The 25,861-nt window shown below is 51.1% G+C and overlaps 1 protein-coding gene across 1 annotated transcript; it reads right to left on the bottom strand.

The window, feature by feature from the left end:
- Positions 1 to 1,330: 1,330 nt before the first annotated feature.
- Positions 1,331 to 20,475, bottom strand: SDC4 (syndecan 4). The gene is made up of 6 exons (XM_086474944.1): positions 20,427 to 20,475; positions 19,183 to 19,625; positions 4,945 to 5,086; positions 3,916 to 3,968; positions 3,494 to 3,677; positions 1,331 to 2,279 (listed from the first exon to the last, which is right to left on the bottom strand). Exons 1-6 carry the CDS (start codon positions 20,473 to 20,475, stop codon positions 2,128 to 2,130), a joined length of 1,023 nt encoding a protein of 340 aa, XP_086331070.1. The 3' UTR covers positions 1,331 to 2,127.
- Positions 20,476 to 25,861: the final 5,386 nt, after the last annotated feature.

Below are 25,861 nucleotides of genomic sequence, written 5' to 3'. Positions count from 1 at the left end.
ACCAGCCAAAGCTGAACTTCTTTGTTCTATCACCTCCATGAATTCGGCGTCAAGCCTACAACAAAGTCTTAGTAAGGAGGCTTCAGGAGTCAAAGAGATTTCTAAACAGCTTTCGCACCCGTCTGGTTTTGTGCTGCCCACCTGGTAACTCGGTTTGGGGACCCACACTCACATTTTGTCTTAAACCACACCAGATTCAGAGCCGTAGGAGGACGCGACCTGCACAAAGTAGTTCTGTAACACCTTCCCGAAACAGAGGCATTGGACCCACACGTTACCCTTCGCTCTAGGAGCACTGGGGGAATTGGTCTAACGCTCAGTAGAGGTAGGAGCTATGTACATGGTATATTAAGAAAGACCCATCGCAGGAGGTCCAGAGCTAGCCATCTGTGAAAGCTCAGTGCTCCCAGCTGGGGGATGCCACCGAGGCAGCCTTCTAGCTACCAAAGCCAGCCTTCTGCAAGAGGCAGGTACTCGGCACAGTACCGCAGGGGACTCCGCAGCGCAGCCAGCCCCCAAAACAGCGCTCGTTGCTCCGTCCTCTGAGCTTCCAACAGGCGCTTCAAAGAGCAGCCTCAGATGGGGACCTCTGCTCCAGCTCAGAGGGTCAAACCCAGCACACCACCAGCAGCAGCCTGCTTCCAGGCGCAGCCCAGGACACGCGATGGAGCCCCAGGGCTCAGGCTGCTCCCAGCTGCCTTCCCTAGCAGGAGCCCACCGGCGCTCTGGACACCACGCTGGACGAACAGCAGTACAAACGAGATCAAGCCTCTCACACACTGTAAGGCTGCTGAAGAATTAACTCCAGCCTCTTCACTCTTAACTGTATATTTCTCAGCAAAATATATAATATATAGCTCTATAGGACTGATTATAATATATTACAGGCTAGAAATACTCTCGTCTCTTCCCTACTTCAATCATATTATGACTCAAATTTTGCATACAGATTAATCTTAGAAGTTATTGCCTTGAATTTATAATTAAAATTCACAGAATAAAGCTTAAATAGTTTTCACAGAGACTCATTATATTAGTGTTTTACATAAAAAGGATAAAAGTTACCAAATGAGAACAGCAGCCATTTCAGAAACTATAAATAATTCTATTAACACAAAAAAAAAAAAAAAAAGAAAATCCTAAAAAAGTTATGGGAAAACCATAAATATCTTTACCCTCTACAGTAGCTGCTATAGAACTAAAAGAAATCTGTAACACACTGTAGCTAACTCTGCTTCAGTTCAGAATATGAATCATATAAAACAACTTCTCTAAAGAAATGCCCGGCCAAAGGAAACACAAAGGGATTGAAAAAATAAATCCGAGGAAATTAAAAAAGTAGATTTTTTTTTTATTATTATTTCAAAACAATTTCTACAAACTTTATATAAACATTAGGCTATTTTCTTTAAAATTTTGTTATAAAAAAATTCTACAAGCAATCCTTAAAAAAAGAGAAGAGACTGAAGGCAAGGAAAGGGTGTCACCACAGCCAAACAAAACTGGCTGTCCTGATTTCATGGACTAACCCTCGCCTGGGGCCGACAGGAAGAGACAAAAGTCTCCCGGGGAAGACATTCCCATAGGCCCTTTATGGCATTCAGGGATTTTGAGCCCTTATGGGCCTTTTACTCCCTGATAAGGCAACATTATCTGTAGTGTAAGAGATTCATAAATAGTTCTCCACAAAAATGCCTCACATCGACAGCCTGCTGCAAGACATCTATTAGCAAGGTTTATAAAAAAAGCCATCTTCTACAGAAGCAGCCAATCTGAGCACAGCACGCTGGATGCAAACACATGGTGTTTGCTTCCATACAGTCTGGTTTGTGTTTGTATACCCTCTATAAAACCAAGCAGAAAATTTGGCATCTTTACTCTTTTTACACTAGCTTTAGGAAAAAAAAAAAAACAACATGCTGAGGTTTTTTTTCAGACTCTTTGTATTTCATTGGGCCCTTGTTAGCTGAGTGGGATGGGATGGGTCACGTAGGAAGTTTGTTTTTTCTCAAAGTCACTTTGAAATTCGATCCAGAAAGAGCATTTGCTCAGCACGTCTCATCTGAGGGCACAGTGTTTCCACACAGTCTTGTTTGTCCCTTGACGGGCACAAGGTGCTGCTGAGCTTTAAGCATAGAACTCATTTGTAGGGGCTTTCTTGTAGATTGGCTTCTTCCCCAGGTCGTAACTACCTTCGTCTTTTTTCTTCATGCGATAGACTAAGAGGAGGATCAGGAAGACAGCAAACAGGAGGCCCACCGCCCCTCCTGCAATGAGAGCTGGGGAGGAAAAAGGAGCATGGAGTAAGTCTAAACTCCTGGACAACTCCAAACTACCAGCTACAACTCTTGAAAGTCTGCTTCAAGAGTACCAACCCCCAGAGCCAGTGCTGTCCACATGCCTCTCGCCATACGTGCTGGCACTTTCAGTGACAGCAAACGTTACCGGAAAAGGCCAGAAATTGCTTTCAATCCAACCACAGAATAATCACGTGTTCCACATTAACCAGTTTGTGTTAACCTTCCAGTTTAGTGCAAGAAAGAAATGTTGACAAAAAGACATCCTCCCTGCGTGGAGACAAAACAAAAACACCCACCCAAAAAGCCCCACCACAACCCACAGACTGTGTCAACTCCAGGAAAATAGCATAGCCCCCATTTCAGTGCTTTGTTAACTACCCATGTGAGCACACTGCGGAGACTCTGTATCTCAACTAAACAGCAACATCCCGCTACCACCACCTCAACAACCAAAAACCACCAACCCACAAAAAACCACCAATATTTTCTCTCTCCTCACACCAAGGGTGGCTGCAAGACTTCACTGAAGTTCACGCTTTGCTGTGGCACCTACTCGTTGCACCAAATCAGCTGCTTTGGCCGGTGGCTTTGCAATCCACTCCTCCAGCGGGGAGGATGGCTGCAGATCGGCCAGGGGTGCCGAGGTTTGTGCTGGGACCACCAGGCCAAGTGCTTGATGAAGCGTGCCTTGAGACAGACCTGTCCCACATGCTGAGGGGAAGTCAGTCGCTTCGTTTTGCTCTAGACAGAGGTACTTAGACTCCTAACAGCTGACCAGGCATTCAAAACCCTTAGAGGGGTTGTTCGGTTCCTGGCAAGGCTCAGAAAAGGCAGGACTTGGGCAGAGGTTAGAAGGAAAATGCCTGTGTTTCATATGAAAGTCCATGATGTCATTGATTTATGGCTAGATAGGCCTCTTATTGAGGTAGTATCTGGGTGCAGAGCAGCTGCCACATGACTGGTGGGGCACTTAGGCCAGCAGTCAGCTGGCAGGCTCAAAAACAAGCTGTTTACCCCAGCAAGGCAAGCAGGGGGCTCTTCTGCTGTTTAAGGACTAGAAGGCAGAAGTGATCCTGCTGCAGGTAGTCACAGAGGTAACGCATCTCCTCCCCGTGTCAACAGGGAACTGCTCCCCAGAGAAACAGGGAGCAGTAGAACCCATTTTGATTTAACATGACAAGGTGGAATATTACCTGTAAGGACCTCTGTTCTTTCAAAGATGCTGCTGTTGGCTGTGCTTGCCATGGAGATCTTGTTGGACAGGTTCTCTTCAACAGATACAGCTTTGTCTGCAATGATTTCATTGTCCACCATTGTGTTTTTCTTCTCACCTTCTATCTTTCTCTCAATATCTCCAGGGATATAGTTGTCAGATATCTACAGAATATAGAGACACCACACCCATCAGTAAGCAGCACCCAGCTTACCTACAATTGAACGTAGGAGGGTGTGCAGGGAAAACAAAGTTTGCTTAGTGCATTATGAGTACACTGTTCCTGCTCATGCAGGTAGGTTCATCTTGATGCCACGTCTCGCAGGGGGAAGGGTACTTGGAAAACTTCAGACAGACCAGGGTAGCTACGCGTTGCTTAAAACATGCAGAGGCAATACCTACCACAGGAGTATCCACGGTGGTCAGATATATGGTATCTTCAGAGTCTGAGTAGTCTGCAGAGGGGGATAAAAAAATAAGTGTTAAAAAAAAAAACCCAAAACCACAGAAGAGGACACCACGCGTTCCTCTCACGACATGCCATTTTTCCAGAATTCACACTTCCTGCAATACCAGGAAGTGCAGACAAACTAGGACTCCTGTTCTCTGCTGACTAAATTCCCTCTTATCTACTAGTACTTTTGCCACTTAACGGCTTTGATTGCACAAGACCACGAGATGTAATCTTAAGACCAACACCTCTTGCAAGGGAGGGGTCTTCAGCTGGATCCATTGGCTTCTGCTGCAGATTATCAAGAGCTGCAGGGCAAAGCAGGTCTGCTAATGCTTGCTAAGCTAACGCCAATGGAGGGCAATGCTCTCACCACCCACCCCTAAAGGATAGTTCGCCAACCCTCTAGTTACCAGATCTGCCCAAACATGTCAGGCACTGATTTCAGCACTTGTTCGTTCCCTTTTAGAGAACAAATGTTCATATAAAGGGGACACGGAGCTACAAGAAACTGGTTTGGGCAGGGAGCTTTGCATGTCACAGAGTTCACCTGAACGACAGTTAGTCCTTTACCTTGTTTGGCCTCAGCTGTGATACTGACTTTAAGCCTTTTAACACTGCCTTCAACAGCAGATTCTTTTAAAAAAAAAATATTGTTGGGTTTTTTTAAGCTTTTCAGAAGTTCTTTGGAGTTTAAAAGGAAAGAGATCCAAGCAGTGCAATGCCTTTGCACTTGCAGTGAGGCAAGCTTGGCTGGACTCCATCCGTCCTCCCCGAGTGATTCAACATTACGGTACAACAACTTTCACTGTTCTCATCTGTGAGTGACTACGACTCACGCGGCTTTCTCATCTCCACCTGACACCGTAGTTCCCTCTGGAGCTCTGGCTGCGCACTTAGCCCAGCACTCATGGGCAGGTGCTGGAAGAAATTCCAAAGCATCAACTGACAGAGACCCATTTCCCCCCTTCCCCACTTACCTCCAGACCCAGATGCCTCATCTATATCTAACTCATCAGATGTTAAGTGAGGCCTGAATTCACCAATGTCTTCATCATCTGGCAAGTCTCCGGAGGCAGGGTAGTCAAGCCATCGGGCGTCCATGGTCTCTGTTTCTCTCACCTGTAAGCGGGGGTGGGGAAGCATTAAGTATCAGGCAGCTCCTCAGAAGCATTTTGCAAAAGCTCAGGAGTTCAGAGCTTGTGCTGAGCACATTGCTTCCATCAGAAGAACAATAAATGCTGAACTTCCTCTCCACCAAAATCATTACCTTCATCAGCCTGGACATAGCTGAATTCCCCTAGAATTTCTCAGAACAGAAGTGAAAGCCAGCCTGGGTGGGGAATTTCCTGAGGGCTACAGATTCAGGAGGTTCACTTCAACACACAGGGTGAAAATAACACAACAGGATCTTGGCCAGCAGTTTGTAGCAAAAGCATTTGGAAAAGCACTACCTTGGGGATTTGGAAGGACGCACTATTCCCAGAGAAAAAGCCTGGCACCTATAGGTCAGTTTTCTGCATAGCACCGAAACCGCACGCCAAGCCAATTCATTGCTTCTTATGTTGAGAACAAACCTATTTTATCACTCAAGGGTTAAAAACCGGTCTGTCAGTTGGGTGGAATTGCAGTGCAATGTAGTGTGAAGTTCAAGAGCACTTGCTATCGATAATGACTTGCCTGAAGGGAAGAGCTTCCCCTGCCTCACCTCTCAAAACACAGGTAAACAAACAAGTCTGTAAAACGAAGACTGAAGTCCTATGGCCCGACGGCTGCAGTTACAGACACACACTAGCAAGACGGCAGAAGAGCTTCCCAGAGACTTATCTGTTTGGCCACAATGGCAATTTACACACCAGAGCTCATTTGCACTTGGACCTTCAAGGAGCCACAAGCCCAAACCTCCTGCCCTCACCAAGGTTATGCCATTTCCCCAGAACTATTTTGCCTTGCCCCACAGCCCTGGGGCCAGCCCTGGTGAGGGTACCACAGGCATGAGCTCTTGGGTTGCACAACACCAGCCTGCAGATTCCAGCAGCTCCAGATGCTTCCACAGCCATAAAGTCATCACGACCGACCGGCAGGGAACTCGACCCCTTCCCCCACAGCGAGAGGCACAAGGCGGATGGATGGGTCCCACAGCTAGGGGCTAAACTGTCAACAGTTTTTCATGCTGTCCCCACCAGAAGACCGAGGAGTCTCTCTGAAGGTTTACCTACCCAGGAGAGCATTTTTAAAACACCCCTTTAGTCTGCAGTCCTGCGTATCTCAGGGCTCTTCTAAACGTACAGGTTTACAGCGAGCTACAGCCTCACAGAGGCTGAGGATCAGAGACTCCTGGGGACGGTTTGGGCAGGGTGGCACCACCCGAGCCCCAGCGCTTGCTGCTTCATCAGGGCAGCAGCGAGACCCTGAGCAGCCAGGATCAGCCCTCCTGCTCGCCCAGCCAGGCACGGCCCATCTGACAGCCCAGCGGTGACACCGACTGACGAATTACATCCGCTATCGATCTCACAAGCGAAGGCCAGCAGTCAGCCACAAGCAGTGTGTCAGCTTCCTCTGCCCACAGCCCCAGCCCTACTTCCAGCCCAGACTTCCCCGCCCATTACCATACTGGTTTTGCCACAAACAAAGCCTTGTGGTCAGGACAAGATGTTTCTCATTTTGCATAAGGAGCAGTGGCTACGAGATGGGCTTTTCATTAGCTTATTGAGGCATCTTTGGTTTCCCCAGCAACTCTGCTGGAGGATAACCAAATGAGCAGCCCAGAGGGCATGAAGTGCTGAGGCCAGCTCTCCTCCTTAGACCCCCTGTCTCTGCTCTGCCCCAGCCTGGCACCAGGTGATGGGAAGGGGGCTGGGGAGGAAGGCCAGCTGGGAAGAAATCCCCTCCCGGCCTGGAACCAGGCATTCCTAAGTTATGGATCACTCGCTCCAAGGCAAATTCATTTCAAGCTATGTGAAACGCAGCCAAACCCAGACCTGCAATGGAAACTGCTGCCAGCATGCAGGAGCTGTTCCCAGGACAGCCTCTGGCCATTTCATCAGGGGCAGGAAGAGCCCGGTTCCCGTCGGCCCCAGCTAGGGTACCAGGGCTGGGGAGCACGTCTGCTGCAGATCTGCGCAGCCCGGCTGCCGGGCCAGGGCAGATCAACGCTGGCCAGAGCGCTGTGCCGAGCCGCACCCCTGGGCCGGCTCACGCCGTACTTCGTTATGAATCATGGCCAGCGAATGTTCTAACGAGGGCGGCTCAAGAAAACCCAGGTGTAAGCCACCGAGCGGCTCGCCAGCAGGCTGGCCTTATCAGATCAGCCCAGCCGTGAGCAAAGCGGTGGCAGCCAGCCACAGCGATTAGTACATGCTGTGGAACGCACCAGGTTTGGCTATCAGAAAACCTTATTTAAATCAGGACAGACAGTGTTTACAAGCCAGAGGACATAACAAGGAAATTACTGACTCACAAGCGTAAGTAAGATTATACAGGAGCATTCTCTGAACTCACTCTTCATCATCCTCTTGAGCAAGGACGGGGAAGTTCCTGGAAGCCACGAGAGCTTCTCAAACCATGCAGGAAACTTTTCTTGTGGACAGCAAGCCTCATTTTACAGATTCATCTTCCAGGGAAGTTGGAGGGCTGCTGGGCACCTCCATACTTACCCTCCAGGTTTCAAGACGTACTTTCCTAGGGAGCAGGCTCCTACTGGGAGCTGGGGAAGAGTTAACACTGGAGTGCCATGCTTGAAGGGCAGGTCTGGAGCAGGCACATTCCACACATACACACCTTCAAGAGGGCACACAGGCACTTTCACAGACTTAAAAGCAAGGGCTGTAGGCTTCCCAAGTGCCACATAAAAAGCTCCCTGGAGTATTGCTTAAAAAGTACATCCCCTTCCAAGAGGATTCACTCCTCCCTACAGCTCCGCTACCAGCTGAAGAGGTACCATGGAAGGTGCCAGTGCTGCCTCTCAGCTGGCAGGCTGCAGCCAAGAGAAAAAGCCAGCAGACTGCCACAGGATGATGGTCAGCCCTTGCCAAGTCGTCTCTGGCCACATTCAGCTTAACACCTTCTGCAACTGCCAGCTGGAGAAGGGCACCGGCGCTGCTCGGAGTCTGCTTTCCACCACCTGTTATCCCAGCACTGGAGCCAGGCCAGGGACTTGCTGGGAGAGTTGGACTGGGCGGCTGCCCAGCCCCACCTCGCCCCAGCAGCTGAAGTCGAACCCTACTATTAATATGCTCCTCTCTAGGAGGGGTCTGTACAGAAATCAACCTTTTCTGCAGGAGTCTAGTTCCAGGATTTCTTCCTCATGTTAAGCAGCTTTATCCCCAGTAAGCACCAAGAGGGATTAACCAATGTGCTGGGGAGCAGAAGCTTTTCCTGCCTGCCAGCGGCAAAAAAATTAGAGTTTATTCCCTGTCAGACAACCAGCACGTCAGGCACGTGAACCATGAGCGTCATTCCTGGAAAATGTTTGAGCCCGAGACAGGCTGCACTACTGGATGAAGCCAGACACTGTTTGCTCAGTTCAGGCACAGGAATCACACCCCTGGCACCCCGGGCAGGGGCTTGCAAGCCCTGCTGTGCTCCATCCCTAGCCCACCCCACTCCATTTCATGTTTCTGGGGCCTTCACTTACAGCCTCAGCATACCGCTAGCTTCCTCTCAAAGCAAGAATGTGTATTTATCGAGGCAGCAAACAAAGTTTCTGCCCAATGTGTGAATTTCCCCAGCCGCTGGCTAGTTTAGGGAAACAACAAACCCAGGCAGCTCGCCTGCCCCAGCCCACATGTCCTCACCACAGCCTTTGCAAACCCTTTCAAACAAAAACAAATGATGTTTTGGGGCAGAGACAAAGTTTTCCAGACATGGAACTGGCTTTTATAGCTGGCCCTCTGATCAAACACACCAGAGTTCATTAAAAGCTTCTTTGAAGGGTCACAGCCAGCAAGCTGCAAAGGGAGTCACCCTGCAGAGACTCGGGCACCCAAACTGCAGGGAGCTCTTTATCAAATTTACAATTTTGGCATGGAGACCCACCACTTGCTCCTGAGTCTCCCTCCCCAGCACTGTGTACACAAGTCTAGGAGTAAACAGGAGCAAGGTGAAAGTCAATCTTTCTTAGACAAAAGCACATGGAGCTGGGCCAGCCTGGGAGGTGGCAGAAGAGGGGGGCAGAGGTGCGGACCTGTTAACTCCTTGGAGCCTGCAGGGACAAATAAATATAAGCTGCTTCTGAGGCTTTTCTCAGACACTCTGTACTAGGGGACAGTTGTACAGATCACCCCCTTTCACTTTGGCAAGCAGCATTACACAAAATAGCTTTCCCAGACCCGTGCTGTCATGAAGAGATGCCACCTCACACCACCACAACGCACATCTAGATCAGCTGAAGGAGAAAGGGCTCCCAGACAACATGAGCAGCAGCCCAAATGGCCCAGCCTTGGAACCTGGTTATTAAGAAGCCATTCTCGCAAAGCCACCACCCTGACCCTCCTGCTGTCCTGTATCATGAACCAAAGAGCACTGAATCTAATGGGGCCTTTCCAGTGCAAGGATGCAAAGCTCTGTAAACCACCGAGCCCAAGAGACGGGATTTCCATACAGTTCACTTCCACTGAGCTCTTGCAGGAAACACACAAACCAGGAAGGTTTTAAAGCTCACACAAAGCATGCAAAGGTGCAGGGGTGAGGAGGTGAGCTCACCCCCTCGAAGCATGCCAGCCCCCCAAAAGTAGGAAAGCGGAGGAGCCACACAGCACTGGAAACGGGACAGCACAGATGGGTGCGAGCCAGCCAAACAGAGCTGACCTCCAAGGGAGGGAGGTGTGCAGTGAAGTAACAGGCAAAGACAGCTCTATCTTCCCATCTTAAACATTAAAAGAAAGTTATTAGAAGCAACGTGAGCTTCTGACAGAAGCAGCTCCTGCCAGACTAGTACGAGAAGGATCTGTATTTCCCCACAAAACACCCTTTGCTCCCTCCCCTCTCTCCATGCTCCAGCTCTGTGTATAGAAAAAAAATAAACAAAAACAACCCTAAAAGTCACTTTTGTCCTGAGAGTAAAGCAAATATCAACAATACAATCTAGGTTGCACCTAACTCCAACACATCAGCGACAGGTTAAAAACACCCAAACAAACAAAAAAACCCCATAAAACAAAAAACTAAACACTTGTGCCAACTCCTTGTGCCCATGCTTAGAGCATACCATTTTACCTCTCGTTCCTGGTCAGCCTGTCCCACATAATTCGCAGCACACATGGCCTACACGGACCTCTGTGCCAAGGGACAGAAGTTAAACAGCTTCCATCCGAGCACATGTGTGTTTCCATTTGCATGACAGTCTTACCCCAAGGCTTCCAGACATGGCTAAACACTACTGTGCCTTTGCTCAACACTTCTCAAGCAGTCCTCGAGCAGGACCACAGGCACAGTGGCTTTAGGCAAAGCCAGCCTTGTCCACCTCCTGTCCGACAGCCGCTCTACAGGTGCACTGCCATCAGTGTCAGCCGTAAAGGTAAAGCCATAACACCTCTGAGGACTAAGGTGGAAACCAGAGACAGAAGCGCAGACCACGGCTTGCAGGCAGCTCCTGGCTGGCAGCAGAGGACAGCACTGCATCTTCAGTACCCCAGACCAGTTGGTGCACACTATTTGTGCCTCTTACCAAAGAGGGAAAAAATGTATTTTGCTGCTCAGCAACACAGGCAAGGACCAGGGTCTTGCTTAATGAGACAGAGCAAGAGCAACACACAGGCTGACGAACTGTTCAGCTGGTAAAAGCATCACTCTATTCAAGGTGACTTAAGAGAAGCATCCCCAGTCCTTGTCCAACCAGGTATCCATCTCCCCGCAGCCACATAACCAGTCCTGCGTGCTCATGCTCAGCACCCCACGTGCTACAGGGGGGCAGCTGCAGTACCGCCCGTCCAGCACGAACACAGCCTCAGCCTGGGTCAGTCCCCCACTTGCCCCCACTCCCCGCGTGATTCTTTAAGCCGTGTCGCCGCAAGCAGCTCTCCTGGGGGCTCATGCGGCAGCAGAGGCATAATCCCCGTGACAATTACACCGTAATCCCGGGCTCTGGAGAGCAAGCCGCTGTCACGGGTGCCTCCCCTGCAGCAGGGATGAATCCTCCCAGGCTCTGCTTGCTCAAAATAGGCTTCTCTGCACTTACAAAGTCAAACCTCAGTTACCTTTTAATTGGCGTCCGTTTGCTCACACCCAGCTTGCTCTCCTCAGACCACAGGGTACACGCGTGCCTTGCAGGCCATGCGGTAGAAGCAAGCAGGAGGAGGACCAAGAGATTACAAAGGAACGAATTCTTGTTTAACTGCTCTTGCCTGATTATCAACCAAGAGCAAAGCCATAAAGATTGAGTCCTTTGACAGACAGGCACATGCTGGGATCTGTTTACTGCAACGGTGGCAAAATAGCTGCTCTAAATACTCAATGCCCAGCTCCAGAGACTTACAGAGCCGGGGCAGGAGATGACTGCTTCTCCCCTCCAGCTAGAGGAGATAAAGCTCAGCAGGCAGTTGCAGATGGCTGTGTGTCAACCACTTGCCCTGAAGCAAATAAAGATAAGGTTCAGAGGAGAACTGCAGGAGCTCTCATGTGACGCGGGAGGAAAACAACTGTGGCAGAGACATTCTGCACCCCTGAAAGGTTCTCCCAGTCACAGGCAGTGATACGTACCTAGTTCATAGAGAGATTGTATTTTTTTTTTTACGGTATTTACAAACCTGACCATAGGTATTTTATACAGGTCACTGCCCAGGGCTCAGTTCAGAAGTTGGAGAAATCTATTCTAGGTTAAAAAAGTAATTCAATTTTTCTGGCTCACAACTCACTCAGAGTTGCCCTACTCTACACCAGGAGGTTCCTACTGCATCCTTGTCTGTGGAAGAGGAAAAAAAAAAAAAAAAAAATAAAGGCTGATACTTCAGGCTTGGGATATCGTGTTTCCACCTCATGCCAGGGAGAGGCCTGCCCTCACTGCCCTTTCCTAGAATACAGCTACACCCCAGTACTTCCCCAGACAAGCACACAAGCAGAATTTCCACTTGGCAAGAAACACGTGATGCGCATTTTTGGGATCCTTATGCTCCGTCATGCCAGAGCATTAGCAAAAGTAAGCCAGGCAGACCCCCGACTTCAAAGGATACCTCTCCTAGCTGGCTCACCATGCAGCTAATCTCACCTTGTTTGTACAGTCAAGATTCCCAATGCTGCGCCCTACCAATGCTTCCCCTCCCACAATCCATTTTAATCTAATCAGAAGTAGTAGCCCAAAGATTTAGGCTTAGCCCAGGTGGTGGAGCTCTACCAGCAGAGTTATGCTATTTAAAGTTTTGCTCTGTTGGCAAAGCTACCAGCAAAAATTTGCAGCAGAGGAAGTTACCAGCATGAAAGCACTTGAGACAGCACAGCCGTACCACTCCGCTATCAGGCTATACCCGTGTAAGCATTTCCACAAACAAACATTTCAACAGCAAGGCTTTTCCGAGTCCACTACAGCAGCAGAGGCTGGGTTTTCAGTGCGGGTGGGGTGGCGGTGCTGGGTTGTTTTTTAATAGAGACATTCACAACTTGGGCAGAGGTTGCCTTGGCTTGGGCCCAGAAAGCAGCAGACACAGCTTGTGCTATTGCGGATAATGCAGCTGTACTTTGGGAAACCTGTCACTCCCCGGAGCATTTTCCTCTCTCGGAGAGCGCTGGACTCCCAGCCAGGCTTCCTCCCCTCTCTGAGCAGGGGGTGAGCAGCTCGCAGCAGTTTTCCAGCCCTCCCCGGCCACATCTCTGCACCCACGCTGTCACAGCCAGGAGCAGAGGGACCCAGCTATTGTTTTGGTCCCTCCTTCCTCGGCTCCGCAAAGCCTGCGCTCGGCTGGACTAGCAAGTCGTTTAGTAACCAACACGCAGGGACCAGCTCCTCGTACTCAGCCTCGGGAAATTTAGAATTAGTGCCAAGAACAGCCCGCACATAAACAGTCTCCTGCAAGATCCTGGCTCCAGAGTCTGCTCCACTGCACGCTGTGGATTTGCAATAAATATTTATCTCGCTGGGGAACAGAGCCTTCCAAGCAAAAGCTCCTGACATCAGTAAGGACTATATTTCCATTCGGGGAGAGTAGAAGTTTCTCTGGTTTTAAATGGGGACACTACCCCACAAAAGAAGTCTCTGCTACCCTCCTAGCACCACGCTGGCCAGGACCCGTCCCTCCACCTATGGGTCCTGCTCCTCTGCAGGCCAGCGCAGCAGGACCCCACCTTCCTTCCAGCAGTGCTCCCCTCAGTCACCTTGCCTTATGCACCCACATTGCTGGCTCCTGTGCCATGCAGGCCATTCCAGTGCAAGCCCAAGGCAGGCAGTTTCACAGTCATTAATCCACGTCAACATTTCTTTTTATTGCTATAGTTCGACTGTAATGGCAGCTAAAGAGCAGGAGGCAGGGTTAGCCTCGCAGCAAGGTACACAGGGCAAGGCCACATCGCTTCGTACTCAAGTTTTTCAGCAGAAATACCACCGGTTTTAGTTGTACTGTGGTGGAGACACCTCTTCCCCTTCAGCAGCTAAGGCAGAGCAACATCAGAAGAGAGAAATCCTTCCCGTGGCAGGCTTTGCTTTCCCTGACGGAATGCAATCTGTTTAAGCAAGAAACGTTGTTTTTGCTTGACATGACACTAGCTGCTTGGGTAACAGCGCTACGGGTCTCCCAGGCTCCTTCCCACCCCAAGGAGTGTCTCTCTGCAATTTTAATTAACTGCTTTGATTTTTAAGTTATCCCAATAATTTGTCTAACGCCTTTTGGCATTTTATAAGCAGAGTCTCAGCCTCAAAGGATTTAAGGATAAAACTGACAAGAGTGTGTATTTCCAGCAAAAATAAGACTTTTACAAGAAGTGTATTTTTGAAGTCAGCCAGCCTTCAGAAATTGAGAAGGACGCAGCTACGTCTTGCGTGTTTTCCCCTCCTACGCTGACATTTTCTCCAGATTCAGGATTACATGTTTAACCCCCTCTTTTGAGACTTTCCACTCCTTTAGCTTGCTTTGAGCCCTTTCAGTCATTTCTGTTAATACTGCTGCTTTCCTCTCTCCTCCATGCAATTCCCGTTTCCAGCTGTATCTGTCTCAAAATGCAGCAACCACGGAGCTGCCAGAGCAAGTTAGTGGCTGCTCAAGACAAGGCCATTTTCTGATCTGCCTCTGCCAAGACCAACTCGGCTACTGGCAGCAGTCATATGTCAGAGCCCAATAGCTTTTTGTTTGCCCACCATCGCCACAACCCGAGGCAGATTAGACGAGAGACAGCAGTGAAGGCGCTGGGTGCCGAGGGCAGCACAGACCGTCAGCCAAGCAGCACCGGTTTTGCTTGGCACCCCTTTTCCAACCCCGTAAGAGATCCACCTCTGCACTGCAGCACCTCAGAAGTCTGAGTCGCTGCTTTGGGTAAGGGGCCAGGGCTGTTACTCTGGGGGGACAGCAGAGGCTGCAGGAGCTGTGAGGCCAGGCAAGTGCCAGAAACCCCGAGTCAGAGCACGAGTGTGCGAGTCAGGGCTGACGGCAACACACAGCAGAGCTGGTCAGAGGCAGAGCACTTACTGGACAACTATTCAGGCACATGCTTAAAGACAAGAAAAACCCAGAAACACAGAACTCTGAACTAATCTAGAAGTGCAGCCCTAACAGCTCATTACCATAGGATCTTTTATAGCCCCTCAGAGCAGCAGATTATTACAAGTTAAACTCTTTAGCTAGGCGGCCCTGTCTATTCAGAGCCACCAAGCTCCATCTTGTCACAAGAGTCTCATTCTAGTGCAAATCATTTGAATCCTTAATCTAAAGCATTTGCATTCCACGAGTCTCAAACAAATAGCCACACATGCTCTGCAACAGCAGCTCGGAGGTCAGGGGTGTGCAGGGTTTGTCCCCATCAGCTGTGTAGTGCTTCAAGTGCATTAGCTTTTAGTTCAAGGCTGCAAAAACAGTATAAACCTGCTGTTGTTAGAGGGCATAAAGGAACAAGCTGTATTGAGTGAAGGGGGAGAATGCAGCTGTGAGGATCGAAGAGCAGGCTGAAGAGGATAAATGTTCACTCAAGAGCGAGGAAGTGCTTTGAAGGATGGATGCTCCATTTTATCTAGCCAAAGTGATAGCTGAGGAGTTCCATGAGATCAGCAAGCTGCAGTAACTTAATCAAGTAACCTTACAAGTCAACTTAAGTAATTTACATTGCAGACCGGAGACCCACAGTTATCATGCCTCCTTTATTGGTACAGATGCTATCACTGAAAAAAAAGTTGGTTTTAAAGACAAAGTCCATCAACCTATCCATTTGAGGGAGAACAACTTAATACACACAAAATGCAACACAACCTAGTGTTAACTTATATCCAAGTGGATTCAAGCAGCCAGCACATTTTCAACAGAGCATTTACCAGCACCAGCAGTCAGAGGGGAGGGAAAAATAGCTGTGTTGTGCCGCAGCCTGCATCCCGAGCAGCCAGCCAGAGTCCCTCCTCTCCATCGTCACTCTTGAAAGCCATGTTAGCAGCTTCCAGCTTGTGATGGAAGGGAGACACGAGTATCGAGAAGGCAGTAAGCCACCACAGGAAAACCATGGCCAGGTCACATCAGGCTCCATTTCAGGCCTTTGAGAGCAGCAAATGGCCTCCCTACCCCAGCCATTCAGTCAGCTCAAGGCAATAGTAAAGACATTGACAGAGGCTTGCAGGGGAGGGGAGAGGGGAAGACCGGTAAGAAAAAATATTTTCACTGTTGTTGGACTGGACACAGGCCTTTGCAGGACCTTGAAGTGCCAAGGCCCTGGGAGACAACAGGAGGGGCAGGAAAGAGAGCGATCACGTTGGCCAACAGCCTTAACTTCCCAGAGCAAAGGAGTCGCTGGTATCGTGAGTCTGAAAAGCACCAGGTTCAGCCCCAATCTGCCTCTTGCATAAGCTGTTTGGAAAACTCTCAACCACAAGAAAGCGCTCTCCAGCATGGGAGGGGGCAGGCACTTAGGACAAACGAGAACTGGGCAGCAGCGCCGTTTCCTTGACTGTCCCAAGCAGTGCAGGCGCGACTGCTCCCACCCGCATGGGTAGCTCCACGTCTAGCACAGACAGAGTGCTGGGCTGCCGAGGGACCCCGCACCCTTGAACTCCCACCCCATGAGTTGTGCATGCAGTTCGACAAGGTGCTAGAGAGGCTATTTCTTTCTACTCGTTACCGGCATTTCATCCCAATAGCCAGCTCTAGGTTCAGCTACCAGGAGTCACGGGCTCCTTCCCTTCAGGACTAAGGGACGTTACCTTAGATACTGTAATTTTGCTGCTCTGTGTTTTAGGGAGGCTGAAGCAAAGCAAGGGTTTGCTCTACATGTTCAGCTGCCCCCGTGAGTTTGCCAAGTCAGAAGGTAAAATAAAGTAAAACGTGCAGATAGCAATGTCTTGATTTGATTGGGAGGGACAGATGAGAAACTGGGCAAAGAGCAGAAAGAACAGGCCTCGGGGATCAATGGCAGCAGGACAAGCCAAACCGGTTTTAACATTAATAATGCTGCACTACTTTCCAAACACAGCTATCATCAACAAGACACCAGCTTTGCCAATCAGAAGGCCTCCAAGCATGATTGCTTTAAACCAGCAAAGCCTACAAGCGGCACAAAGCCTCCCCCCTCTCCCTGAGCAATCCTCTGCCAGCAGCTTCTAGGTTGGGTTTCTGCTTGTCTACACTGCTAGGGGTGCACAAAGACAATGCCATGCCGCATGGAGACTTTTTCTGCATACTTCAAGGCAGAAAGTAGGAGAGCTGCAATGAGCTTGCAGCCCATTAGCATCGCCACGGCCCTGCTGAGCTCAGGGCACTCGGAGCCCTCTTGCAGCTCAAACACAGGAACAGCCCACGCCTGCAACAGGCAGACACCTCTGCTTGTGAGGGAAGACCCCTTGCTTCCCTCCTGTGCTGCCAGGAGCACTTTTAGAGGCTAAAAGCACAGGGAGAACTCCACAATGCTACTCTGCCCAAGCAAGGCAGACCTCAAGTCTCTTGTCAACTCCACTGATCCCACGACTTAGCTGCACTGGTGGCTTTCTGCTCATTCCCTGCTGCAGGCCCCTAAAGCACCTTCTGCAGGAACCCCACCCTTGCACAGCACCAGCAGAGGGGAGCACCCTGCCCGCACAGCCTTTGCTCTCTGAGGTACTCAACTCGAGAGGGCCAGGGACCACCAGGAGATGTCAGACCTCAGCTCCAACCTCCCCCCACCCCATGGGAACAAGACGGTGTTCTCACATGAAGCTGCTGGGCTATCGTAACGCAACCCACCCACAGCCTCAGCACCAACGTCACACTTCAGCAATATTCCCCACCCTCTTACACATCCAAGATTGCTTCACATGGAGAAATCCCATCTACGCCAGAAAGCCACACAAGGGGAAAAGAGCCAAGGCATTTTTGTTTGTACAGGCTTGGGGAAATATTCAAGCACCGAATCACTCTCAAAAGCCATGCTCTTACATAAGCACAAGAAATACAATCCCCGTCTTGTTAAGAAACAGCTACCTGTCTTCACCCTGCCTGCCCAGAAAAGCTAAGAGCCACATGCTGTGCAGCCCTGCACGTTTTGGCAGTGCTATTAAAAAAAATAATATGGGAGGAGCGCCAGCAGAACTCTCCCAAACACTGTGTCATCCTCATCTCCTCCCAGCAGCCTGTAATCCAAACAATTTGTTTGGATAAGGCTTTATAGTAGGCCAGTGTTACTTCAAGCTTACACTCCATCTTAGGTAGATTAGAAGATACGGACAAATACTCCATACAAGTTCTATACAAGGATTTACAGAATACATCTGTGCAAAATTTGTTGTCTTCGCAGAAATCCGATGCTTGCAGACCACTCAACTCCCCAGGGACACCAAGCTGCATTTCATACCAAACATGGTCAATGCAACTTCCAGATGCTCTCTGCCCCAAAGGTTTGCCCCACTAGTTTAGGCCAGTTCTCAAACGGAGCAATTCACGTGCTTAATAGCAGGGATAAAGACACCAGATTAGAGTAAAGTGGATTTAGGCTGGTTGGTCTTAGCAGAGAGTAGCTGACGAATACTACAGATGCTCTCTGTGGGAATTTCCTTACAACCAGCAACCCCCCAACCCCGTGTCCCTATTGGAAAGCAACCAACTGAGCCACAGAGCCTTATCAGTTCCGATCTGCCCACCCAGCCTTCAGTCCAGGACGAGGCAATGCGGATGATTAAACCTCGTTTTGAGAACCCCTGATCTCCTGCAGTTACCTTAATCTCCGCAGCTCTTTCAGGCTAGCAGAGGAATCTGCCCTGACTGCACGATCAGCAAGATGGGGACACACACACACACACACACACACAAAAACAAACAAACAGCAGAGAAGGCAGAATCCAGAAATCTCTGCTTCACCACGAAGAGCCCACGTATGCCCAGCTTGAAGCACCCAAACTATTTCACCTCATTATATATTTAAGAGACTCGTAAACCCTCCATGGCAATGCATTGTTTTTCATTCCCATGCGGAAGCGACGAAGGTTTGACACACATAGAAAGACACCAGGTACTGGCACAACCAAGGTCAGGGAAGACTGGAAAGCCTACCCAGGTGCTGTAACGCATTGCCTGTATCTAACCCATCACACATTCACAATAAGAGAGGGATTAAAGGACTTAAATCCATGACCAGCAGTTGGAGAACGAAGCTGTAATGGAGAAAAGTTTATTTCTATCGCATACCCTTCTGCCCTAATTCCACCAGCCCCGATTACTGAAGAGCAAGACAAGGCTCGCCAGTGCACAGGGGGTAGAAGGCTGGGTGAGGAGCGGCGTGACCGCCGGGGTGGCCAGCGACAGGGCGAGGGGACCCCACGAGGGGCCGGGACAACGCTGCCTTGGCATCAAACGGAGGAAGCAGCGTGCGAGCCAGGAAGGGGGCAGGGGAACCGGGAAGAAGAACCGGGAACTGCCCTACTGCCATTAACCCATTTTGCCCCCCGCCCCTCCCCTCTCCCTGGAGAAAGACACAGGGCTGGGGACAGCGGTGGCATTAGCTCCCAGGCTGCTGGCGAGCAGCACCCGGCGGGTCCCCGGCACCGGGAGCACCCTGCCCCACCGGGTCGCGCAGGAGGGGGGACACCCTCTCCCCTCTCCTCTCCTCTCCTCCCTCGGCCCGGCGGGACTCACCGACTCGGCGGCGGCGGCGCGCAGGAGGAGGCCGAGGAGCAGGGCGGCGCGGAGCACCGGCGGGACGCGGGGCAGCGGCATGGCTGTGCCGGGCGCGGCGGGGCTGAGCGGCGCGGTCCGGTGCGGTGCGGTGCGGTGTTGCCGGCGGCGGAGCGGGCTCTGACCGTCCCCCGCCGCCGCCGCCGCCGCGCTTATAGGGCCGGCGCGGCCCCGCGGGGGCGGAGCGCCGCTGTGCCCGCCCCGCCGGGAATGCCCGCGGCCCCCGCCCCGCACCCCCGGCGGGAAGGCGAGGGGGCTGCGAGCTGGCCCGTCCCGCCACCGGCACCCCCGGCCGGCGGCCGTCCCGCCGCGGGAGCGCGGGCACCGGGCGGCTCGGAGGGCGGCCGGCACGGGGCGCGGGGGACAGGGGCGGGTGGAGCGCCGAAGGGCTTCGGAACGGGGGCCTGCGCCCCCCGTACGGCCGGGGAGGGGAAGGGGGAGGGAGGGGAAAGGGGGGAAAAGGCGAGGGAAGGGGGGGGAAAGGAAATAGAGGGGGGGGGGGGGGGAAGGGAAAGAGGGGGGGAAGTGGGGGGGAAGCAGGGGAATCAGGCAGACAGCACCCACTTTCGCAACATTCCCCAAGAGACAGTCTCGCATTCACAGAAACCCAAGAAGGGCTCTCTGCGCCTCGCAGCGTGTCATCGCTGCGGTTACCAGGCAGGGTGTTCTATCACACGGTTCTTGCTGGAGATGGAAAACGAAACTGCTCCGTCTGCTTTCTCTGTAAGTGGCAAGTGCAAAAAACCCACACAGATAAAGAAGGGAAAAACCCAGCAGCACAGTTTAACTATTGCAGTTTTTCCTTCTCTCATTAATTACTTTACCTGACCATGACAATTTGCTTGAAAGCATCCATTTCAGCCCCGAGGTGCACCTGAACTACCATACCGGTACGCCCTCTGTGTCCATCCCTCATTCATGCTGCGGTCACATCAGTTTGCACTTGGGCTCTAGGCTGTAGAGAATAAAATATTCTCTTAATGGGGAAGCAATGCACAGACTACAAAGCGTGTGTGCCATGATCTCATCTGCCAGGTACAGATGAAACTGCTAGATCTGGTCCTGAGCCCGTTCCAGCACTACAAAGCTATCCTGAGAAAACTTTTAGCCTTCCCCCTGTCCCACCTGAGCATGCTAACCCTCGAATTAAAAAGATCCCTAAGGTGAAGCAGCCTTCCCAATTGCCTTTGGGAATAAACAGGTACAGAGGGTGCGAGCTGAGGTCAAGGTCTCCTCGGTGTTTGTCAGGACCATGCCTGCACACATGACTGCTGGTAGGAGAATCTCCTGGCTGTGCTGAACTGGCTGTGGAGCTGGTTGGCTTAATATGAAGTGACAAGGAGTGATGCTCGGAGTTCAGAAAAATAAGATCTGATGAGAGCATACATCCAGGTAAGGGTAGGAACCAGCCTGGAGGAGGCTGTAGTGGTTCCCCGTAGGACATGACCCTCTGTGCTCAGGACTGCGATGTATCACTAACCGTCCAGGTCACCTCAGCATCCAAGGCCACCAAGGCCACGAGGGAGGGACCTTGCACTATGGGCTGGGTTACTGCCCTTCCTTATTACCTTCACTTCATCACACAGAGGAGCTGATGAAAAGTGACTCCTGGTGCGGGCGGGGAGCCGAGCTCCAGCAAGCGTCCAGCTCTGGACACCCAGCAGCGGTGGGCAGGAGAAGATGGAGAGGAACAAGAACACATCAGCTGGGTAGAATGTGCAAAGATTAGTCCATACCATGACAACATCTGCCATACAGGAGCCAGCCTCAGTGGCACAAGGTGGCCAGAAGCACTCCAGTTCTCCCTAACCTCTAAATGGCACTTGTATTTGTGTGCCTATGGCCATGACCCCTCTACACCTCCTTCCAGATAAAGCAGCCACCACAATGATACTTTCAAAACCAGATGTCTGTATTGTGGCTACAAACACTGCTCATTGGCCTGTTAACTCCCTCTTGAATCAAGCACAACACACTGTACTCCTCCTGGTTGTCATACCCCTCAGCACACAACCCCCTCCACCAAAAAGTCCCACTGCGTGGCAGAGGACACCGTTTTCCCTCCTAGGGAAGTTCTGCTTTGACACAACAGAGAGGAGCCAGTCTGCCTACCTGGCCCAGGGACCGTGCACACTGTCCATCAAAGTCACGCCTTCAAGCAAATTGACAGAAATCTTGGGCTTCTGGAAAGAGGAGAGAAATTTGAACTCGACCCTAATGTATTTTCCAACCCTGAGAACAAATTTATGTAACTCTACTGACAATATTTTCAAAGTGCATTGTGTAGATCCACCTCCCTGACAAACACACAACTCTGACACACAAACTCTATGTGACTGTATCTCAAGAGGATTCATGTAAGAGGAAATGCAGCCACAAAAATCATAATGTGGTTCTGTAAACCCATGACATAAAATAGCCTGCTTCATTTTGCCCTTCAAATGTCCCCTCTCAAAATGCTGACATTCTCCTCTCTCTGGAATAACAGAGAAAAATCGTGGGTATATGACGTTCACCAAAAGCAACGGGAAAAATGGGCCCAGAGAGAAAAAACGCACAACTGAAATGTACTTTCCTGAAACCTCACCACAAGTGAGAGAAGCAGAAAAATGAAACACATGTTGAGCCCATTTGTTCTGGACAATGAATTCTCACATTCAAGGTGTGTCAGTTCCCTTCTCCATTTAAAAATTAGAGTTGGCAGAGAAATAACATAGGCTGGCCACCATTGTCCTAACCCAGTATTCAACAAGTTACCTAACTCTTGCATTGAAAATACAAATAAACACCTGCCGGTTCCCAGAACACGACATAAACATGCTGGACGTGGAGTGGAGCATCCAAATACAACTCATTTGGAGGGTGAGGGGAACCACGTTTTTACACAACACATCGAGAAATGTCTAGATAATCTTGAGAAGAGCAGAGCCCTTCAATTTTAGATCATAAATGCTACTGCGCTGGCCAGGAAAAGAGATTCTTCAGCCAAGCTCAGCACAGTTCCTACAGGCTTTAAAAAACCCCAACTCCCAAAGTCCATTCAGTAGGGTGAGCTCTCCGGAAAAACACACCTGCACACCGCGTGGGCAGAGGAAGAGGAGCGACTGAGAACTCTCATCCCACATTCTGAGCTACTTAATGAGGAGTTATTCTGGAAATGTTTCATCTTAGCCTTACTGTCCCTTCAGCAAAGGTCACCTTAGCAGAAATCCTACCTGCCTGGCAAGAGGGAAACGAACCCCAGCAAAGGTCAGTTCAGATAGCACTGCCCTTTGTACACCAGCTGGTAAATCACCTAAGTAAACAGCTTCCTGTTTCAAGCAATGATTCCTGAGGAGGAAAAACAATACCATCCCATACAGCTATTGCTTATGGAAAGAATCCCTGGCTAAATAGGGCATCCTTCTTCCACACCCCTGATAAAGAAGCGACGATGATAGTTGCACGTGATCTGGGTACATTCTCAGGGCATCTGCTATGTCTTGGGCATATCGTCACTACTTCTTCCACCTGCTGCTCTTCAGGACACGCAGGCGTCACGCACAAAACAGTCAGCTGGTTAAAAAAGGACATTCTAACCAGAAGCCAGGCAAGCAGCACCAACTATGGCACCCTAAAAAGCACGATCTCTGTGTTTCAACATCCTTTTTCCCTTTAACACATCGTTCCTTCACAGCCGTCCCCGACTTTCGACTTTCGTTTGAACTAAAGAGGAAGAAAAGGAAAATGGAGAATGCCACCGTTGCAGTTTAACCCCAGCTGGCAACTAAGGACCGACCACGCAGCCACTCGCTCGCTCCTCGCCCCTGCAGTGGGATGGGGAGCACTGGAAAGAAAATAAAAACAAAACTCATGGGTTGAGATAAGAAGAGTTTAATAATTCAAATAGAATAAAATAATATTATTATTAAAATAATAAGAAGGAGGAAGATAACAAAAAGAGAGAGAAATAAACCCCAAGAAAGACAAGGGATGCACGATGCAATTGCTCACCACTCTCTGACCAATGCTCAGCCAGTCCCTGAGCAGCGATCCGCCCCTCCTGGCCAACTCCCCAGTTTATGTACTGGGCATGATGTCACATGGTATGGAATATTCCTTTGGCCAGGTTGGGGCTGTCCTCTCCCAACACCTTGTGCCCCTCCAGCCTTCTCACTGGCAGAGCACGAAAAGCTGGAAAATCCTTGACTGAGTATAAACACAACTTAGCAACAACTAAACCACCAGGGCGTTATCAAGGATATTGTCACACTAAAACCAAGGCACAGCACTATATCAGCTACTAGAAGAAAATTAACTCTATCCCAGCTGAAACCAGGGCAGCCACTTAATTCCCCAATGATGTTTGTTTTCCAGGTCCACTTTAAACCCTTCCCATAGAGCAGGGGTGTGGGGCGAGGCTCCCCGTGGGGAGAACACCCTCTCTTCCAGGAGAAGGACAGGTTTCCAAAGCTGGAGCAGCCCGGAGAGGAGGGAGAGCCCAAGTCAGGAGCACAGGCGAACAGATGTGAGCACGCAACACGTCAGCCAGGAAATGAGCTCACGAACCGGGCTGAGCTCACTCCAGCACACACGTCCTTGTGCCACAGCGCTCCGCCGTCCGTGGGGGTGCACTGCCCGCCCCAGGCGGGGGGAGCCCCAGCTCACCCGGCTGACGTGACTGCTGCCATGCCGATCCCTTCAGTTAAGGGGCAACGACCAAGAAGGGAGGAGTCTCAAATTCGGCAGGAATTCGAGTCGGCACCTCCCAAAACACCAGCTCGTACCTTGTGATCCCAGGGACTACTGGACAAATCAGAAATATTGTTCTGATGACTCTGGCTGTGGAAAAACACACAGCAATTATACCAACAGTCCCACCTTACATTAGCTTGGAGTTCTAGTCGGTTGTGACTAAACAACCAAAATTTTTCCTGGCAAAGCAAAGTCAGTCCTATAAAGCTTGAAAACTAGCATCTAAGCAGTGGCTTGCACATCTCAAGAGAACTAAGCACAGCAGATTTCAGGAAAGGAAACCAATTTCTACTAAGAGTTGACAGAGGAAATGTTGAGTCTCACAACTGATGCTCAGTAATGCGCTGTCAGCAGACAGCCCTGATAGGGCTGGGATTTCCCAGTGTTCATTTCTGCACCGGCTGAGGCTGGTAAGCTTCTGCAAAGCCAAATTCTCCGAAGGACCAAGTCAGAACTCAGCAGTGGTGGCCCAGGTCTGCTGGGTGCCACCTCTGCCTTGCACAATCCTTTCTAGGAGCAGCAGGTCTGGGAACAGGGAGGAAAAGGTGTCAAACCTGCCTTGACACAGTGACATCCACAGAACGAGGAAGGGAAAACAGGCAGCAATGCTGCATAGGGAACTTCCCATATGGGGACATGGAAAAAACGTCATCAGAGATCATAATCTATAGCCAGAAATATTCCACACCCGCAACTGATGTGATGCTACCACGTCCCATAAAAGTTGGGTTCCCCCTTTGTCCTCCTCCTCTCTTTTCCAGGTGACAAGAGCTCTGTGGCAACTCCCCCATCCACTGGAGCAGCCCAGGGGTGCCTCCTCTCCTTTTTCCAGCAAAGGACTTCTCTCCAACATGCTCCTTTGTCCCATGCAGCCTTGAGGATTTTAGTATTCAGATAGCAACAATTCTCATATCTGAAGCCAAGCAGGATAGCTTATTGAGGCCACTAAAAGAAGCCCCAGCAGCCAAGTGCAGATCACACAGGGGGAACAGCTGAGTATGAGGGACTCTGGCACCTGGCCACTTTACAAGGCATAAAAAAAAGAAACCACCACGTACCAGAAACCTCCCAAAAGAAGCCAAGCCCCCCAGACAACCAGCCCTGTAACGGAGAGGTGCTGCCAGGGCACACCAGGACTCGTAACAACTTGGTGCCCTACGGCCTAAAGCTAAACTGAGTGCAGCTGGGCAGCAGCACCAACTGTCTCGGCACCTACAGGCACTGGCCTAGAGAAGAAAGGAAATACCCCAGAACAATAATTTCTCGTACATTCGGTATCTGTGTCTTTTTAGCAAGCGCTGCTCAGCCAAACTATTGAACCCACTGAAACAAACGCAGCCCGGCACGGCGCAGGAGGTGGGCACGGCCCGGAGCAGCCCAGCGTGAGGCAGAGCCGGGTGCCGACCCCGGGCAGGCAGCGCCCACCCAAAACCCGCTGCCGAGAAACTTCTCCTTGGTAATAAACCAAACGCGCGCTGTGGCCTCCCGGGGAGACCGGCTCCGCGCTCCGGCTGCTCAGGGCGGCACCGCAGCCCTGCCGAAGGCCCGAGGCTCCCGGCAAGCCCTGCCGGGCCCCCCCACCGGCCCTGCGCGGAGCCAGGCCGCGGTAACCGGCGGGCTCAGCTCGCCGGGGGCCGACCCGCGGCCCGGCGCTTACCTGCCTTACAGCGGGGGGGCGGAAAGCAGCGGGACCCCCTACCCCCCCGCCGGCTTGGCGACCCCCCGGCCGCGGGGCCGGGCCGACCGCCCGCCACGTCGCGGCCAGCGCCGGGTCGGAGGGCGGGGGTCGGGGTCAGGGGTCAGCCCCGCGGCCCCGGGAGGGACGGCCGCGCCCTCCGCCGCGCTAGGGGGCGCTGCCGGGCGGCGGCGGCGGCCGCCCCTTCCGGCGCGCTGGGGCGGGCGGGCG

This window comes from Leptosomus discolor, chromosome 17 (genome assembly GCF_034619465.1).
Source record: "Leptosomus discolor isolate bLepDis1 chromosome 17, bLepDis1.hap2, whole genome shotgun sequence".
Lineage (NCBI taxonomy): Eukaryota > Metazoa > Chordata > Aves > Leptosomiformes > Leptosomidae > Leptosomus > Leptosomus discolor.
This window is presented reverse-complemented; position numbering and strand designations above follow the sequence as displayed.

Coding starts and splice junctions, on each gene's coding strand:
- SDC4 (XM_086474944.1), bottom strand. CDS start 20,475: ATGGTCCTGACAAACACCGAGGAGACCTTGACCTCAGCTCGCACCCTC. Junction 19,626..20,426: donor GACCTCAGCTCGCACCCTCT/GTACCTGTTTAT, acceptor CGGGGGGCGCAG/GCCCCCGTTCCGAAGCCCTT. Junction 3,678..3,915: donor CCACCGTGGATACTCCTGTG/GTAGGTATTGCC, acceptor TATATTCTGTAG/ATATCTGACAACTATATCCC.